The sequence below is a fragment of the Bombina bombina genome, chromosome 3, assembly GCF_027579735.1.
Source record: "Bombina bombina isolate aBomBom1 chromosome 3, aBomBom1.pri, whole genome shotgun sequence".
In the NCBI taxonomy this organism is placed as follows: domain Eukaryota; kingdom Metazoa; phylum Chordata; class Amphibia; order Anura; family Bombinatoridae; genus Bombina; species Bombina bombina.
In genome coordinates, this window is record NC_069501.1 from 401857490 (window position 1) to 401872413 (window position 14924).

Below are 14924 nucleotides of genomic sequence, written 5' to 3' on the forward strand. Positions count from 1 at the left end.
GGAATATGCAGGTCTCCCGTATTACAAGTCATGGTGGTACGGCTATACCGCTAGCATATTAGCCTTTACGCAACTCTCCATTATGCACTCAAAAAATGGCTTTTGAGTGTGGGATTTTCATTGCACCAGTATTACAAGTTGTGCGGTCCGGCTATAACGCTAGCTTTATAGCTTATACCGCCGAGATCCATTCTGCTATCTGAGACCAGTAGTTATGGATTTTGAGAAACAAAAATGTTACAAAGTACACTAACACCCATAAACTACACTAAACCGCCATCCCCAGCATCGCAAATACTATATAAAACCTATTAACCCCTAATACGCCGCCCACCCACATCGCAACAAACTAAATTAAACTATTAACCCCTAAACCTAATACCCCCCTAACTTTAAATTAAACTTACAACATAACTACCTTCAAATAAATAAAACTTACATGGGAAATAAAAAAAATAAATAAGATTAAACTATAAATTAACCTAACATAACTATTTTAAGAAAATAAAATAAACTAAAAGTAAAAAAACCTAAATTACAAAACACTACGAAAAAATATTTTTTTTAACATTACCAAAAAACACTAAAATTGCAAAAAATAATAAATTAAATAATCCAAAATAATAAAAATTCAACCTAATCTTATAGCCCTTTAAAAACAAAAAAGCCACCCCAAAATAAAAACACCCCCCTAACCTAACAATAAACTACCAATAGCCCTTAAAATGGCATTTTGTAGGGCATTGCCCTAAGTTAAGCAGCTCTTTTACCTACAAAAATTACAAAGTAACCAACCCCCCAAAATAAAAAACCTAAGTTTAAAGAAAAAACTAAGCTACCTATTGCCCCTAAAGGGGCATTTGTATGGGCATTGCCCTTAAAAGGGCATTCAGCTCTTCTTTGCCCATTAAAATAAAAAAAAGTCCTAATCTAAAAAATAAACACCCCCAAAAAACCTAAGTCTAACCCCGAAATAGGTTCTCACCATTCCTGAAGTCTGGCAGTGAAGGTCTTCATCCAGCGACCTCTTCTATCTTCATCCGGAGTGAAGGCGGCACGGAGCAGAAACGGTGGCTGTGGAGACATCCAGCATGGAGGATCATCTTCATGCGATCACCACTGCACACTGAAGCTTGATTGCAAGGTACCCGTTTTATATTTGGGGTACCTTGCATTCTTATTGGCTGAAATATTCAAATCAGCCAATAGGAAGAGAGCTGCTTAAATCCTGTTGGCTGATTTGAGAAATTATTATATTTTAACAGCAGTGCAAATAATCCCAAAGAAATTTATGTGCTCAAGGTACCTTTATAAAGCTGAGTTTTCTTAAATTAAAACAAAACACCTGCTTTTTTTGTCTCTCTAGGAAACGTGGGGAAAGCACAATTTATAAGCAAAAGCAATGTTTAATGGCTGTTTAGTATTACATGGATACATCAAAATTAACGATAATTTATAATTACAGTTATAGTAGTCCAAAATATCAAGAATTGAATAATATTTTTGTGATAAATATATATTTTTTTTAACACAACTATAATATATACCTCCTAAATTAGCCATTAAGGTTAATAGTTTCCAGCTGAATAGGACCTCAGTATCTCCAAAGTAAGAGACATGTTGACAGTTACACCTACCAGTGAATTGCTGGGTAGTATAGTCTATTACTTACATAACAATTATAGAAAACACACTCTACACTTATTAACAAGACCTCTTACTTATGTAGCTATCCATTTCAGGATCCTTTTAAACTCTCAGACAATGTAAAATGTAGCCACTGACAGAAGCCGCTTTACTCCATATAACCTAAGATGTAAAGGCTTTTCCCAACCTCAGACAATAAGGTGGTTTGGTGTTTGGTACATTAAGGTTTTTTAAACTTTTTAAAAGGGAAGACATTTCTTCAAGAGTCCTTAAAGGGACACTGAACCCACATTTTTTTCTTTTGTGATTCAGATAGAGCATGCAATTTTAAACAACTTTCTAATTTACTCCTATCATAAAATTTTCTTCATTCTCTTGGTATCTTTATTTGAAAATCAAGAATGTAAGGGCTGCCCAGGTTCTGAACCAAAAATTGGCTGTCTCCTTAGCTTAAATGCCTTCTTTTTCAAATAAAGATAGCAAAGAAAAAATGATAATAGGAGTAAATTAGAAAGTTGCTTAAAATTGCATGCTCTATCTGAATCACAAAAGAAAAAATTTGGGTTCAGTGTCCCTTTAATACTCAAAAATAAATTCACATTAACACTGGTACCTATATTATATAGGTAACACTCCTTTAAAGTATATTATATGGATTATTTTGATCCTTCTGTTAACTCCGACCACAGTATACACCAATATTGTGGCACCCCCACAATAAACCCCAATCATATAGGCTACAGACCTACCCAAAGTTCCATTTTAAGATTAGCCCCTCCCACAACAATAATATTTGTTTAATCTTTAAGCCAATTACATTTCTTTAAAAATATATAAAGAGGAGAGTCTGTCACTCAAAGAGGGACTTTCACTCCAGCATATGCTGGGAGTACAAACACAAATCAAAGGGCTCCATTTATCATGTGAGCTTGCTTACTGCAAGTTAAGAATTGGTGATCGTCAGCACGCCGCCAGCACATCCTAAGCTTGCTTGTTGTTGATTGGTCGCACATGAACAGGGGGTGGCGCTTCATAAGAAAATATTTGTGCAATATTAAATGTGGGTAGTGGACATACAGAGCCCACTTGTCACAATCACAGGCAGATACTTTTCCCAATTATGGAACCCTGTCTGTCCACTATTTGATAAATGGGGCTGAATCTGTTTTTCTCTGCCAAGGGTTTGGAAGTGGAATAAATCACTGTGTTAAATACTGCTAAAGAGTTGTTTTAACCATACAGGGAGTGCAGAATTATTAGGCAAATGAGTATTTTGACCACATCATCCATTTATGCATGTTGTCTTACTCCAAGCTGTATAGGCTCGAAAGCCTACTACCAATTAAGCATATTAGGTGATGTGCATCTCTGTAATGAGAAGGGGTGTGGTCTAATGACATCAACACCCTATATCAGGTGTGCATAATTATTAGGCAACTTCCTTTCCTTTGGCAAAATGGGTCAAAAGAAGGACTTGACAGGCTCAGAAAAGTAAAAAATAGTGAGATATCTTGCAGAGGGATGCAGCACTCTTAAAATTGCAAAGCTTCTGAAGCGTGATCATCGAACAATCAAGCATTTCATTCAAAATAGTCAACAGGGTCGCAAGAAGCGTGTGGAAAAACCAAGGCGCAAAATAACTGCCCATGAACTGAGAAAAGTCAAGCGTGCAGCTGCCAAGATGCCACTTGCCACCAGTTTGGCCATATTTCAGAGATGCAACATCACTGGAGTGCCCAAAAGCACAAGGTGTGCAATACTCAGAGACATGGCCAAGGTAAGAAAGGCTGAAAGACGACCACCACTGAACAAGACACACAAGCTGAAACGTCAAGACTGGGCCAAGAAATATCTCAAGACTGATTTTTCTAAGGTTTTATGGACTGATGAAATGAGAGTGAGTCTTTATGGGCCAGATGGATGGGCTCGTGGCTGGATTGGTAAAGGGCAGAGAGCTCCAGTCCGACTCAGACGCCAGCAAGGTGGAGGTGGAGTACTGGTTTGGGCTGGTATCATCAAAGATGAGCTTGTGGGGCTTTTTCGGGTTGAGGATGGAGTCAAGCTCAACTCCCAGTCCTACTGCCAGTTTCTGGAAGACACCTTCTTCAAGCAGTGGTACAGAAAGAAGTCTGCATCCTTCAAGAAAAACATGATTTTCATGCAGGACAATGCTCCATCACACGCGTCCAAGTACTCCACAGCGTGGCTGGCAAGAAAGGGTATAAAAGAAGAAAATCTAATGACATGGCCTCCTTGTTCACCTGATCTGAACCCCATTGAGAACCTGTGGTCCATCATCAAATGTGAGATTTACAAGGAGGGAAAACAGTACACCTCTCTGAACAGTGTCTGGGAGGCTGTGGTTGCTGCTGCACACAATGTTGATGGTGAACAGATCAAAACACTGACAGAATCCATGGATGGCAGGCTTTTGAGTGTCCTTGCAAAGAAAGGTGGCTATATTGGTCACTGATTTGTTTTTGTTTTGTTTTTGAATGTCAGAAATGTATATTTGTGAATGTTGAGATGTTATATTGGTTTCACTGGTAAAAATAAATAATTGAAATGGGTATATATTTGTTTTTTGTTAAGTTGCCTAATAATTATGCACAGTAATAGTCACCTGCACACACAGATATCCCCCTAAAATAGTTATAACTAAAAACAAACTAAAAACTACTTCCAAAACTATTCAGCTTTGATATTAATGTCAGGGTATTCACTATTACAATCCTGTCCCTTTAATTCTGAATCTTCTCTCCCTATTTAAGGCCCCTCCTCTCTATGCTCCTCGCTTGGTAATTTGAATCAGTTACTTAATGTGACTCCTCTCTGAAGACACCTAGCCCTTTCCTCAAGCTGTGGGGATTTCTTACTTGTTGCTTTGAATCTTGGCAGCCTACATTAATCCTTCATTGCTGTGTGCCGGTCTGCCTCTTTTATTACTTGCAGTTTCTTAGGAACCAAAGGAGCAGCTTTCAATTCCCTAACTGAAACACCGGGTGGCTGTGACGTCACACCCGGCATCTCAGCGTGTCTGCAGCGCGTGTACCGCGCTGTGTCCTTTCAACAAACAAGCATTCAGGATACCGTAAGGCTTTCATCTGGCTCTGACTTAGCCTTCCAAATAACCATCAGGAATTGGTCTGTATATTTTATTACTCTATTTGGATATCATTATGTCTCTCAAGTAAGCAAACTTACTAAGCACTGTATTCAATGACTGTTACTATCACTAAACTGCAGGATTAACTTCATCTGCCTGTTACATTGCCTACTCTGCTTGAACTGCTGCTTGCTTAACATCATTTGCTGTGACCACCCTGACCTTGACAAAGTGAATTATCGTTTGTTACTAACTTATACTTGCATAAACAAAATCTGCTAACATAATCTAATATATCATTCTATCTACATATGATATTCCCTGAAGTGCTGGATTCCTAACAAATACATTCTGGCCTTATAACAATATCTCTTTGTACTACATCTGTTTGTATTACATTTCATTTCACTATCTATGTTCTCTGTATATGTGTCAGCTATATCACATTTAATCACTAGTTAATTAGTTGATTAACTTCCTATCCAATCTATACATACTCCTCCTATCTGTTGAGATACAGACATCCTGTAACTTGGTTGCGTGACAGCTCCGTATTCACTCTGTACCCTGCAGTAGTGACCCTCAGTTCAATGAGCAAAACCGGATTCCTGTAAGTTAAATCTGTGTGAATCCAAGGTTTGGTGTGAGGCTGAGTGGTCCTGCTATAGCGGATACTAGGTACCTGAACTTATTTACCACCTGTTCTAACACATAACTTTACAGAACATAACATATTACCAAGCCAAATAAAAGTACCTCTATCCACTATCATGGAGTTGAGTGAGCTTTCCAATAGAGTGGGTTCTCTAGCACAAAGTATGGATAGTATGTTACAAGGTTTAAGAGAGATACAAATTGAGAACCAGAATATTAGAAAATTTATTAATGAGCATATGGCAACTAAACCTTCTACTTCTGTGATTACACCTGAGCCTGTTGTGAGTCCGCCAGAGAAATTCTCTGGGGACAGGTCCATGTTCAGAGACTTTAGAAATTCTTGCACTCTTATGTTCACTTTGAAACCTAGGTCTTATCCTACTGACAGAATCAGAGTTTTGACTGTGATTTCTTTTTTGCGTGGAGAAGCTAGATCTTGGGCCAACGCTTTCTATGAGACTGATGATCCCATATTGGATTCTCTTGATTCCTTTTTTTCTGCGATGTCCCTTTTATATGAGGATCATAACAAGCAGAATACTGCTGAAACAGCTTTGAGATCTTTACGCCAAGGGAAAAGGATGGTAGAGGAATACATAACGGACTTTAAAAGATGGGCTCCTGACACTTTATGGAACAATCCAGCTCTGAAAAATCAATTTCGCTTGGGCCTCAGTGACTCATTAAAAGATGAACTTGCTAGAGGTATCATTCCAGATGTTCTTGAGGATCTCATGACTTTATGTATTGGTATTGACCGGAGACTCAGGGAAAGGAAATATGAAAAATCCACAACTGACATTACTCCTAAGAAATACACTCCCTATCATGCAAATTTTCCTACCCATGCTACCAAGAATGTTGATGAACCCATGGATGTTGCTGTGATTAGAGGCCCTCTAAAGCCTGAAGAGAAAGCCAGACGCAAACTGCTTAATTTGTGCCTATATTGTGCTGAAAAGGATCATGGCGTAAGGGATTGCCCATCTCTCCTTCGTCAAAAGAAGGGTAAGAGAGTGAGATTTAAGCACAATGTAAATATGGTTAATAATAATTTGCTTCATTTATCAATCCCTCTCTCGTTACAGTGGGATCAGCAGAAGATAGACGTACAGGCCGTAATTGACTCTGGAGCATCTGGGAATTTCATAGATTTAGTTTTTGTTGATAAGCACAAAATACCACTAATAAAAAAGAGTGTTGCACTAGCCATCCGTTTGGTTGATGGTTCATTTTTTAGTTCTGGTCCTATCTCACACCATACAGTTCCACTTAAGGTTACCTCAGACTCAGGGCATACTGAGTTGATATCTTTTGATGTTTTACCAAGTTCAGTCTACCCTATGATACTTGGTATTCAGTGGTTGTCTATGCATAACCCCACTATTTCTTGGACAGACTCTACTGTAGTTTTTGATTCTCAGTACTGCAAGCAATTCTGCACTGATTCTCATACAGTTTGTCATATTAATGTAGAGACATTACCAGATTGCTACAAAGAATTTGCTGATGTTTTTGATAAGGTTGAGGCAGCCACACTTCCACCACATAGAAAGTATGACTGCCCTATTGATCTCATTCCTAATTGCACCATTCCATATGGTCATATATATCCTTTGTCTCAACCTGAACTAGCACACCTTAAGGAATATCTAGACGAAAACTTGAAAAAAGGGTTTATACGTCCATCCACTTCCTCTGCAGGTGCTGCTATGTTTTTTGTGAAAAATAAAGATGGCAGTTTACGCCCCATTATAGATTACAGACAACTGAATAAATGTACTAAGAAAAACAGATATCCCCTGCCTCTCATTCCTGAACTAATTGAGCGCCTTCAGGGTGCCACCATCTACACCAAGCTCGATCTTAGGGGCGCATACAATTTAATCAGGATGAGAGCAGGGGATGAGTGGTTAACGGCTTTCCGTACACGATACGGACTTTACGAATACACAGTAATGCCGTTTGGGCTCTGCAACGCCCCAGCCACTTTCCAGTGCTTCATAAATGATGTTTTTCACGACCTTCTGGATGTATGTATTGTTATCTATTTAGATGACATTCTTGTCTATTCAGACACTTTTGAAAACCATTTAAAACATGTAAAATTAGTTTTATCTCGTTTAAGACAACATCATCTCTACGCCAAACTAGAGAAATGTATATTTAATACTAACTCTATTTCATTTTTGGGTTACTGTATCTCTCCTACTGGGATTACTATGGAGACCAGTAAAGTAGAAGCTATACTCAAATGGCCAGTACCCTCATGTAAAAAAGATGTCCAGAGGTTTCTTGGTTTTGCGAATTTTTATAGAAAATTCATTAAAGATTTTTCACATATTGTCAAACCATTAACAACTTTAACTAAGAAACATATCAGGTTTTCATGGGATAGTAGAGCTCAGGACTCTTTCACTACCCTCAAGAATAAATTTACTTCAGCCCCTATTTTGCAATTCCCAGATCCCAGTTGTCATTTTACGCTTGAGGTTGATGCTTCTGAATTTGCAATAGGGGCTGTTCTATCCCAGAGGGCCTCTCAAGAACAGCCATTACATCCTGTTGCATTCTACTCTCGTGTCATGAGCTCAGCTGAGATAAACTATGGTATTGGTGATAAGGAATTGCTTGCCATCAAATCCGCATTGGAATTCTGGAGGCATATCCTGGAAGGTACAAAATTTCCTATTACTATTTACACAGACCATCGTAACTTAGAGTATTTAAAGTCAAACAAGACCCTGACTTCTCGTCAAGTCCGCTGGAGCCTTTTCTTCTCACATTTTGATTATGTGATCACCTATCGTCCAGGTTCTAAGAATCTTAAGGCAGATACCCTCTCTCGTATACCTCCTAAGCCACAAGATCATCTGACACCTGCCTCAGTGATACCTGCGGACAGAATCATTTGTTTAACAAACGATTTCTTGGAGACCCTAAAGCTGCAACAGAAGGAGGATTCATTAATAACACACCTCAATTTAAATAAACATTCTGATGAACTGTTCTATCATCATGATCAACTATATGTACCCAAGGTTCTCAGGAATCAGCTTTTAGCAGCAGCTCATGATTCCTCTTTAGCAGGTCATCCTGGCGTACATAGGACTCTTCATATCCTTTCAAGGAATTATTGGTGGCCCAAAATGTCTGATACAATCAAGCAATACATCAAAACATGTTTTCTTTGCACTACTAAAAAACATCAACATACACGTCCCTACGGATACCTTCTATCTCTTCCAATACCTGAAAGACCTTGGGCAGATATTGCCATGGACTTTATTGTCGATCTGCCACCTTCTGCTAACTTCAACACTATCATGGTCGTTGTTGATCTCTTTTCTAAAATGGCCCATTTCCTGCCACATAGAGGTCTACCCACAGCTCCAGAAACAGCTACTCTTTTCATAGATCATATTGTCAAATTACATGGTCTACCAAATTCCATTACTACTGACAGAGGTTCTCAGTTTACCTCTAGATTTTGGGAACATCTTTGTAAATCCCTCAACATCTCTAGGAGGTTAAGTACAGCTTTTCATCCACAAACCAATGGGCAGACTGAGAGAACAAATCAAGCCCTGGAACAGTATCTCCGTTGTTACTGTTCTCTAGAACAAGATAACTGGCATTCTCTCCTTTCCACTGCTGAATTTGCTCATAATAACATGCTCAATTCCTCCACTAAAATGTCTCCATTTTTCCTTAACTACGGTTTTCATCCTTCTTATGACATTCACACTCCGAAAAACTCTCCTATACCTGTTGTTAATGATAAAATCAATACCTTAGTGAAAGGTTTCGCCACTGTAAAACAACTACTACTCGATGCTCAAAAAGCTCAAAAACATTACTACGATCTACGACGTTCTAAACCTCCCGAATATAAGGTGGGAGATAAAGTTTGGTTAAGCACGAAGAATATAAGATTACAAGTTCCTTCCAAAAAGCTTGCTTCACTTTATTTGGGTCCCTTTGAAATTAAGAATGTTGTTAATGCTAATGCAGTCACTCTTCAACTACCTTCTTCCATGAGAATTCATCCAACATTTCATGTCTCACTCCTTAAACCCTATGCTTCTATCAGGGCTACATCCTCGATGGATACTTCTCTAACTCATGTGACAGATGAGATGGAGTACGAGATTGATTCTATTCAAGATTCTCGATACTTTCGAAACCGCCTTCAGTATTTGGTCAGTTGGAAGGGTTATGGACCTGAAGAAGATTCTTGGGAGCCTGCTACTAATGTTATGGCTCCGCGCTTGGTTTCCTTGTTCCATAGGAGGAATCCTCACCGTCCAGGTCCTTGATCCGCTGAGCGGCTCCTTGAGGGGGGTGTCCTGTCAGGGTATTCACTATTACAATCCTGTCCCTTTAATTCTGAATCCTCTCTCCCTATTTAAGGCCCCTCCTCTCTATGCTCCTCGCTTGGTAATTTGAATCAGTTACTTAATGTGACTCCTCTCTGAAGACACCTAGCCCTTTCCTCAAGCTGTGGGGATTTCTTACTTGTTGCTTTGAATCTTGGCAGCCTACATTAATCCTTCATTGCTGTGTGCCGGTCTGCCTCTTTTATTACTTGCAGTTTCTTAGGAACCAAAGGAGCAGCTTTCAATTCCCTAACTGAAACACCGGGTGGCTGTGACGTCACACCCGGCATCTCAGCGTGTCTGCAGCGCGTGTACCGCGCTGTGTCCTTTCAACAAACAAGCATTCAGGATACCGTAAGGCTTTCATCTGGCTCTGACTTAGCCTTCCAAATAACCATCAGGAATTGGTCTGTATATTTTATTACTCTATTTGGATATCATTATGTCTCTCAAGTAAGCAAACTTACTAAGCACTGTATTCAATGACTGTTACTATCACTAAACTGCAGGATTAACTTCATCTGCCTGTTACATTGCCTACTCTGCTTGAACTGCTGCTTGCTTAACATCATTTGCTGTGACCACCCTGACCTTGACAAAGTGAATTATCGTTTGTTACTAACTTATACTTGCATAAACAAAATCTGCTAACATAATCTAATATATCATTCTATCTACATATGATATTCCCTGAAGTGCTGGATTCCTAACAAATACATTCTGGCCTTATAACAATATCTCTTTGTACTACATCTGTTTGTATTACATTTCATTTCACTATCTATGTTCTCTGTATATGTGTCAGCTATATCACATTTAATCACTAGTTAATTAGTTGATTAACTTCCTATCCAATCTATACATACTCCTCCTATCTGTTGAGATACAGACATCCTGTAACTTGGTTGCGTGACAGCTCCGTATTCACTCTGTACCCTGCAGTAGTGACCCTCAGTTCAATGAGCAAAACCGGATTCCTGTAAGTTAAATCTGTGTGAATCCAAGGTTTGGTGTGAGGCTGAGTGGTCCTGCTATAGCGGATACTAGGTACCTGAACTTATTTACCACCTGTTCTAACACATAACTTTACAGAACATAACAATTAATTAGTTTTTTGGGTTCATTGAGAACATGGTTGTTGTTCAATAATAAAATTAATCCTCAAAAATACAACTTGCCTAATAATTCTGCACTCCCTGTATATTGCAAATGTTTTATATGCATAAATAAAGTGAGTTTTATTTCCATTTAAATACATGATAAAAATGTTACAATCCACCTTACAAAATGTATGTGTGTGTATTCCACCTTACAAAATATGTGTGTGTGTATTCCACCTTACAAAATATGTGTGTGTGTGTGTGTGTGTGTTCCACCTTACAAACTATGTGTGTGTGTATTCCACCTTACAAACTATGTGTGTGTGTGTTCCACCTTACAAACTATGTGTGTGTGTGTGTGTGCATTCCACCTTACAAAATGTGTGTGTGTGTATTCCACCTTACAAACTATGTGTGTGTGTGTATGTGTGTGTGTGTGTGTGTGTGCATTCCACCTTACAAAATGTGTGTGTGTGTATTCCACCTTACAAACTATGTGTGTGTATTCCACCTTACAAAATATGTGAGCATCTGTTTCTGTGTGTATATATATATATCTATATATATTTATTTATAATCAGTGTTAAATATTAGGTTACCAAGGGTATATGCAGTTTGATAAATGAAGCTTTTTCTTTCTTAGCATACAATCATTTTTATTATTTCTAAAGGATCACATTCAGTAGCTCAGATGTGTTTAATAAAATGTTGCACTGCAGTGTTATAGATTAATTGCAATATACTGAACAAGTTATTTAATTAAACGTACACTATGCAAATGATGAATGACTTGGGAAATCATGTATTGAAATATGTTTCCTCATTAGAATAGAACTGTGCTTTTGCCGGCAATTTCTATTGAACAACTTCAATTTTCTATTTAAATTAATTACATTTCAAAAAGCTTAGATTTCTGCATTAATAAAAATATATGTATTATCTAACTTTCTAAGATATTGAATGTTAACATTAGTAAATAATAAATATGCTCTCAGCCAGAAGCACTGTTTTTATAACCTATTTCATCTTTATATTTTGTTAATGGATTCTACGGTTATATGGATGAATGTAAATGCTGGCGTGGATTTGATCCCAAAAGCATTAAGCTTTGGAGCGGAGTTACCCAATGCCTTAACAGAAACATCTGCCTGTGAATGCAGGCTGTAAACTCTAAGCCCACGTGTTCTGCTTTATTTAAGCTTACTGTAGCAGATTTAACTGCCTCAGAAGGCTTTTGTTGCTGGTTGTTGAAAAGCATTTCTTGTTTCTGTATGCTGGTGATGGAAATATGACTTGGATTCCTTATGGCGGGTAAGTGACCAAATAGTAAAAAAATGTATTTTATGGGCGACGTCAAAACTTCTTGCCTCAATTTGTAACTGAGGATTAAAATCCACGTCTTCTTTCTCCAGGTGGATTCTTTTTGGCATCTGACTAGTTAATACAGGCTATATGAACTAACAATCACATACATTGCTTCTGTTTATAAAGTGTACTCTCTCAATTTTGCAAAGAAGAGCTGGATAATGTTCACATTTATCCGCTAGACAGTTATCTCGTTTCACTAATATAATCTCTTAACCATCTGCATTATACAAGGCAGTGAATCATTTATAAATTATGAGTCAGTGTGTTTGCTTTCATTTGGATAATAACGGAATATTCACAGCTCCCTTTAAATGCTTGCAATTTTTTTGTATTTTCTTTGCAATTACAGCTCATTAGTGCTAGGAATTATTCATCATCAAATTGATTGTTTTTTTGTTTTTGTTTTTTTAAAGTTTGTATCATCAGAGTCTATAAATGAAATTATTTGCTATGTTTTGAAAAAAAGAAAATGATTTTGCATTATTGACAATGTTGCCATAATCATTTTGAGAAATGAGCAAAGAAATTAGCAAATGTGGAAATGTTAAAGTATACAATGTAATTTTTGTCTTTATAACAGTTTTTCAGTTACTTTTTGTACCCCACCATACAAAGGTAACTTTTAAAGCTCATTTAAAGGGAAAGCAAAGTTTGCGGAATGAGTGCCCGTTTTTTAAAAATCCTATTAAAAACAGCAGCACTTTCATTCATCAAACTTTACATTTCACTGTTTTTGTTTTTTAAATACTTACCTTTTCTTCTTGAAAGCCGTTCCAGCGCTTCTCCAGCCTGTCGCAAGCCTCTTCATATGTCAGCAATGATGATTCCGGCATCTTCCAATCATGGCTTCCCCCCTGGGGGAATAATTGCCTAAAGCAATGCCATGATTAAAGCAAAGCCGGGATCGTCATTTCTGACGTAGGAAGAGGCTTGCGACGGACGGGGGAAGCGCTGGAGCGGCTTTCAAGAAGAAAAAGTAAGTATTTTAACAAAATCAGTGAAATGTAAAGTTTGATGAATGAAAGTGCCCCTGTTTTTAATAGGATTATTAAAAACCAAGCACTGGTTCATCAAAATTTACATTCATTTTAAGGGATAAGAAACCTTAAACTTTCCTTTTGTGATTCAGACAGAGCATACAATTTTAAAACAGTTTCTAAATTACTTATATTATCAAATTTGCTTCATTCTTATGGTATCTTTGTTGAAGAAATACCTAGGTAGGTTTTCAGGAGCACTACATGACAGGAAATAGTGCTGCTATCTAGTGCTTCTGTAAATGGATAGCATTCTTGCAAAACTGTTGCCATATAGTTCTCCAGGCATGTGCACAATAATGATCTTACGTCCCTCCTGTTAAGCAAAAGATACCAAGAGAATGAAGAAAATTTGATACTAGAAATAAATTAGAAAGTTGTTTAAAATTGCATGCTCTATCTAATTCATGAAAGAAAAAAATAATTGGTTTCATATCCCTTTCAAAGCAGATTATGCACTTTACTAGCTATTTTTTCCTAAACAAAATAGTTTCTAAATTGTTTGGTGCAGTTTATTATACTAATGTACGATTTAGGATGTGGTATAGTGCTTATGCAGTGGCTAAATACACTCAGTATGTCCATTTTCTTATACAATTAGAACTTGTGCCAACTTTATTCATAAATATTGTGCAACAAATTTACATACAGCACCAAATATAAAAGGTAAATGTATTTAAAATGAGAAACTGTGCAATAAATTGCTGCTGTGCGATTTAGCAACTCCCTTTAAACATCTTGCTGTTGAGTAAAAATTGTCCTTGTCCCATGCTAGAGACACCAAAAAGGCAAGTTCTGTAACCTAAGTGTTCTTTAAAATGCTGCAAATTCCCTAGACCGCTAGCTATTTGAATGGCAAGATTTTGAAAATATCTAGGTTACTGAATTTGTGGAATATCTAGAGAGCAAACCATCATTTACATAAAATAGTTTAATATCCATTTAAAATAATTTTAGTACGAGGTGGCATTGGCTTTCTGAACTTTGATTGCAGTTATATGTGTGAGGATGGATATAATTAAAATCGTTAACAGACTTTAGTTTGGTGGAATCTACTTGCTTGTGAACTTTGCAGTGATCTATTTATGTGTATATATTGTCAGCCAAGTGCTGTAATGTGCTTGTACCACAAAGAACCTTTTTTTTTTTCTACTTTAGGCATGATTTGTGGTTTGTAATATTCTCATGTAAATATCATTTTTATATTTGTTTTAACTATGAATCCACATGATCACTAATAGCTGAAGGAAACACTCATGTTTTATTGTGAGTAATTAAAGGAATAGTATAGTCAAAATAAAACTTTCATGATTCAGATAAAACATGCAACTTTCTAATTTACTCCTATTATCAATTTTTCTTTGTTAGCTTAGAAGCGGGCCCACATTTGGTTCAGAACCTGGGTAGCACATGTTGATTGGTGGCTACATTTAGACACCAATTAGAAAGTGCTACCGAGGTGCTGAACCAAAAATGGTTTGGCTCCTATGTTTACATTCTTGCTTTTTCAAATAAAGATAGCAAGAGAATGAAGAAAAAATGATAATAGAAGTACATTAGAAAGTTGCTTAAAATTGCATGCTCTATATCTGAATCATGAAAGTTTAATTTTAAATAGATTATTCCTTTA

At 37.2% G+C, this 14924-nt stretch overlaps 1 protein-coding gene across 1 annotated transcript in view; it reads left to right on the forward strand.

The window, feature by feature from the left end:
• Positions 1-12142: 12142 nt before the first annotated feature.
• Positions 12143-14924, forward strand: part of SYT6 (synaptotagmin 6) — a 787509-nt gene continuing 784727 nt past the window's right edge. The window contains exon 1 of the mRNA XM_053706565.1: positions 12143-12200. Within this exon, the coding sequence (XP_053562540.1) occupies positions 12194-12200 (7 nt within the window). The 5' untranslated portion in view covers positions 12143-12193. The remainder of the gene's footprint in view (positions 12201-14924) is intronic.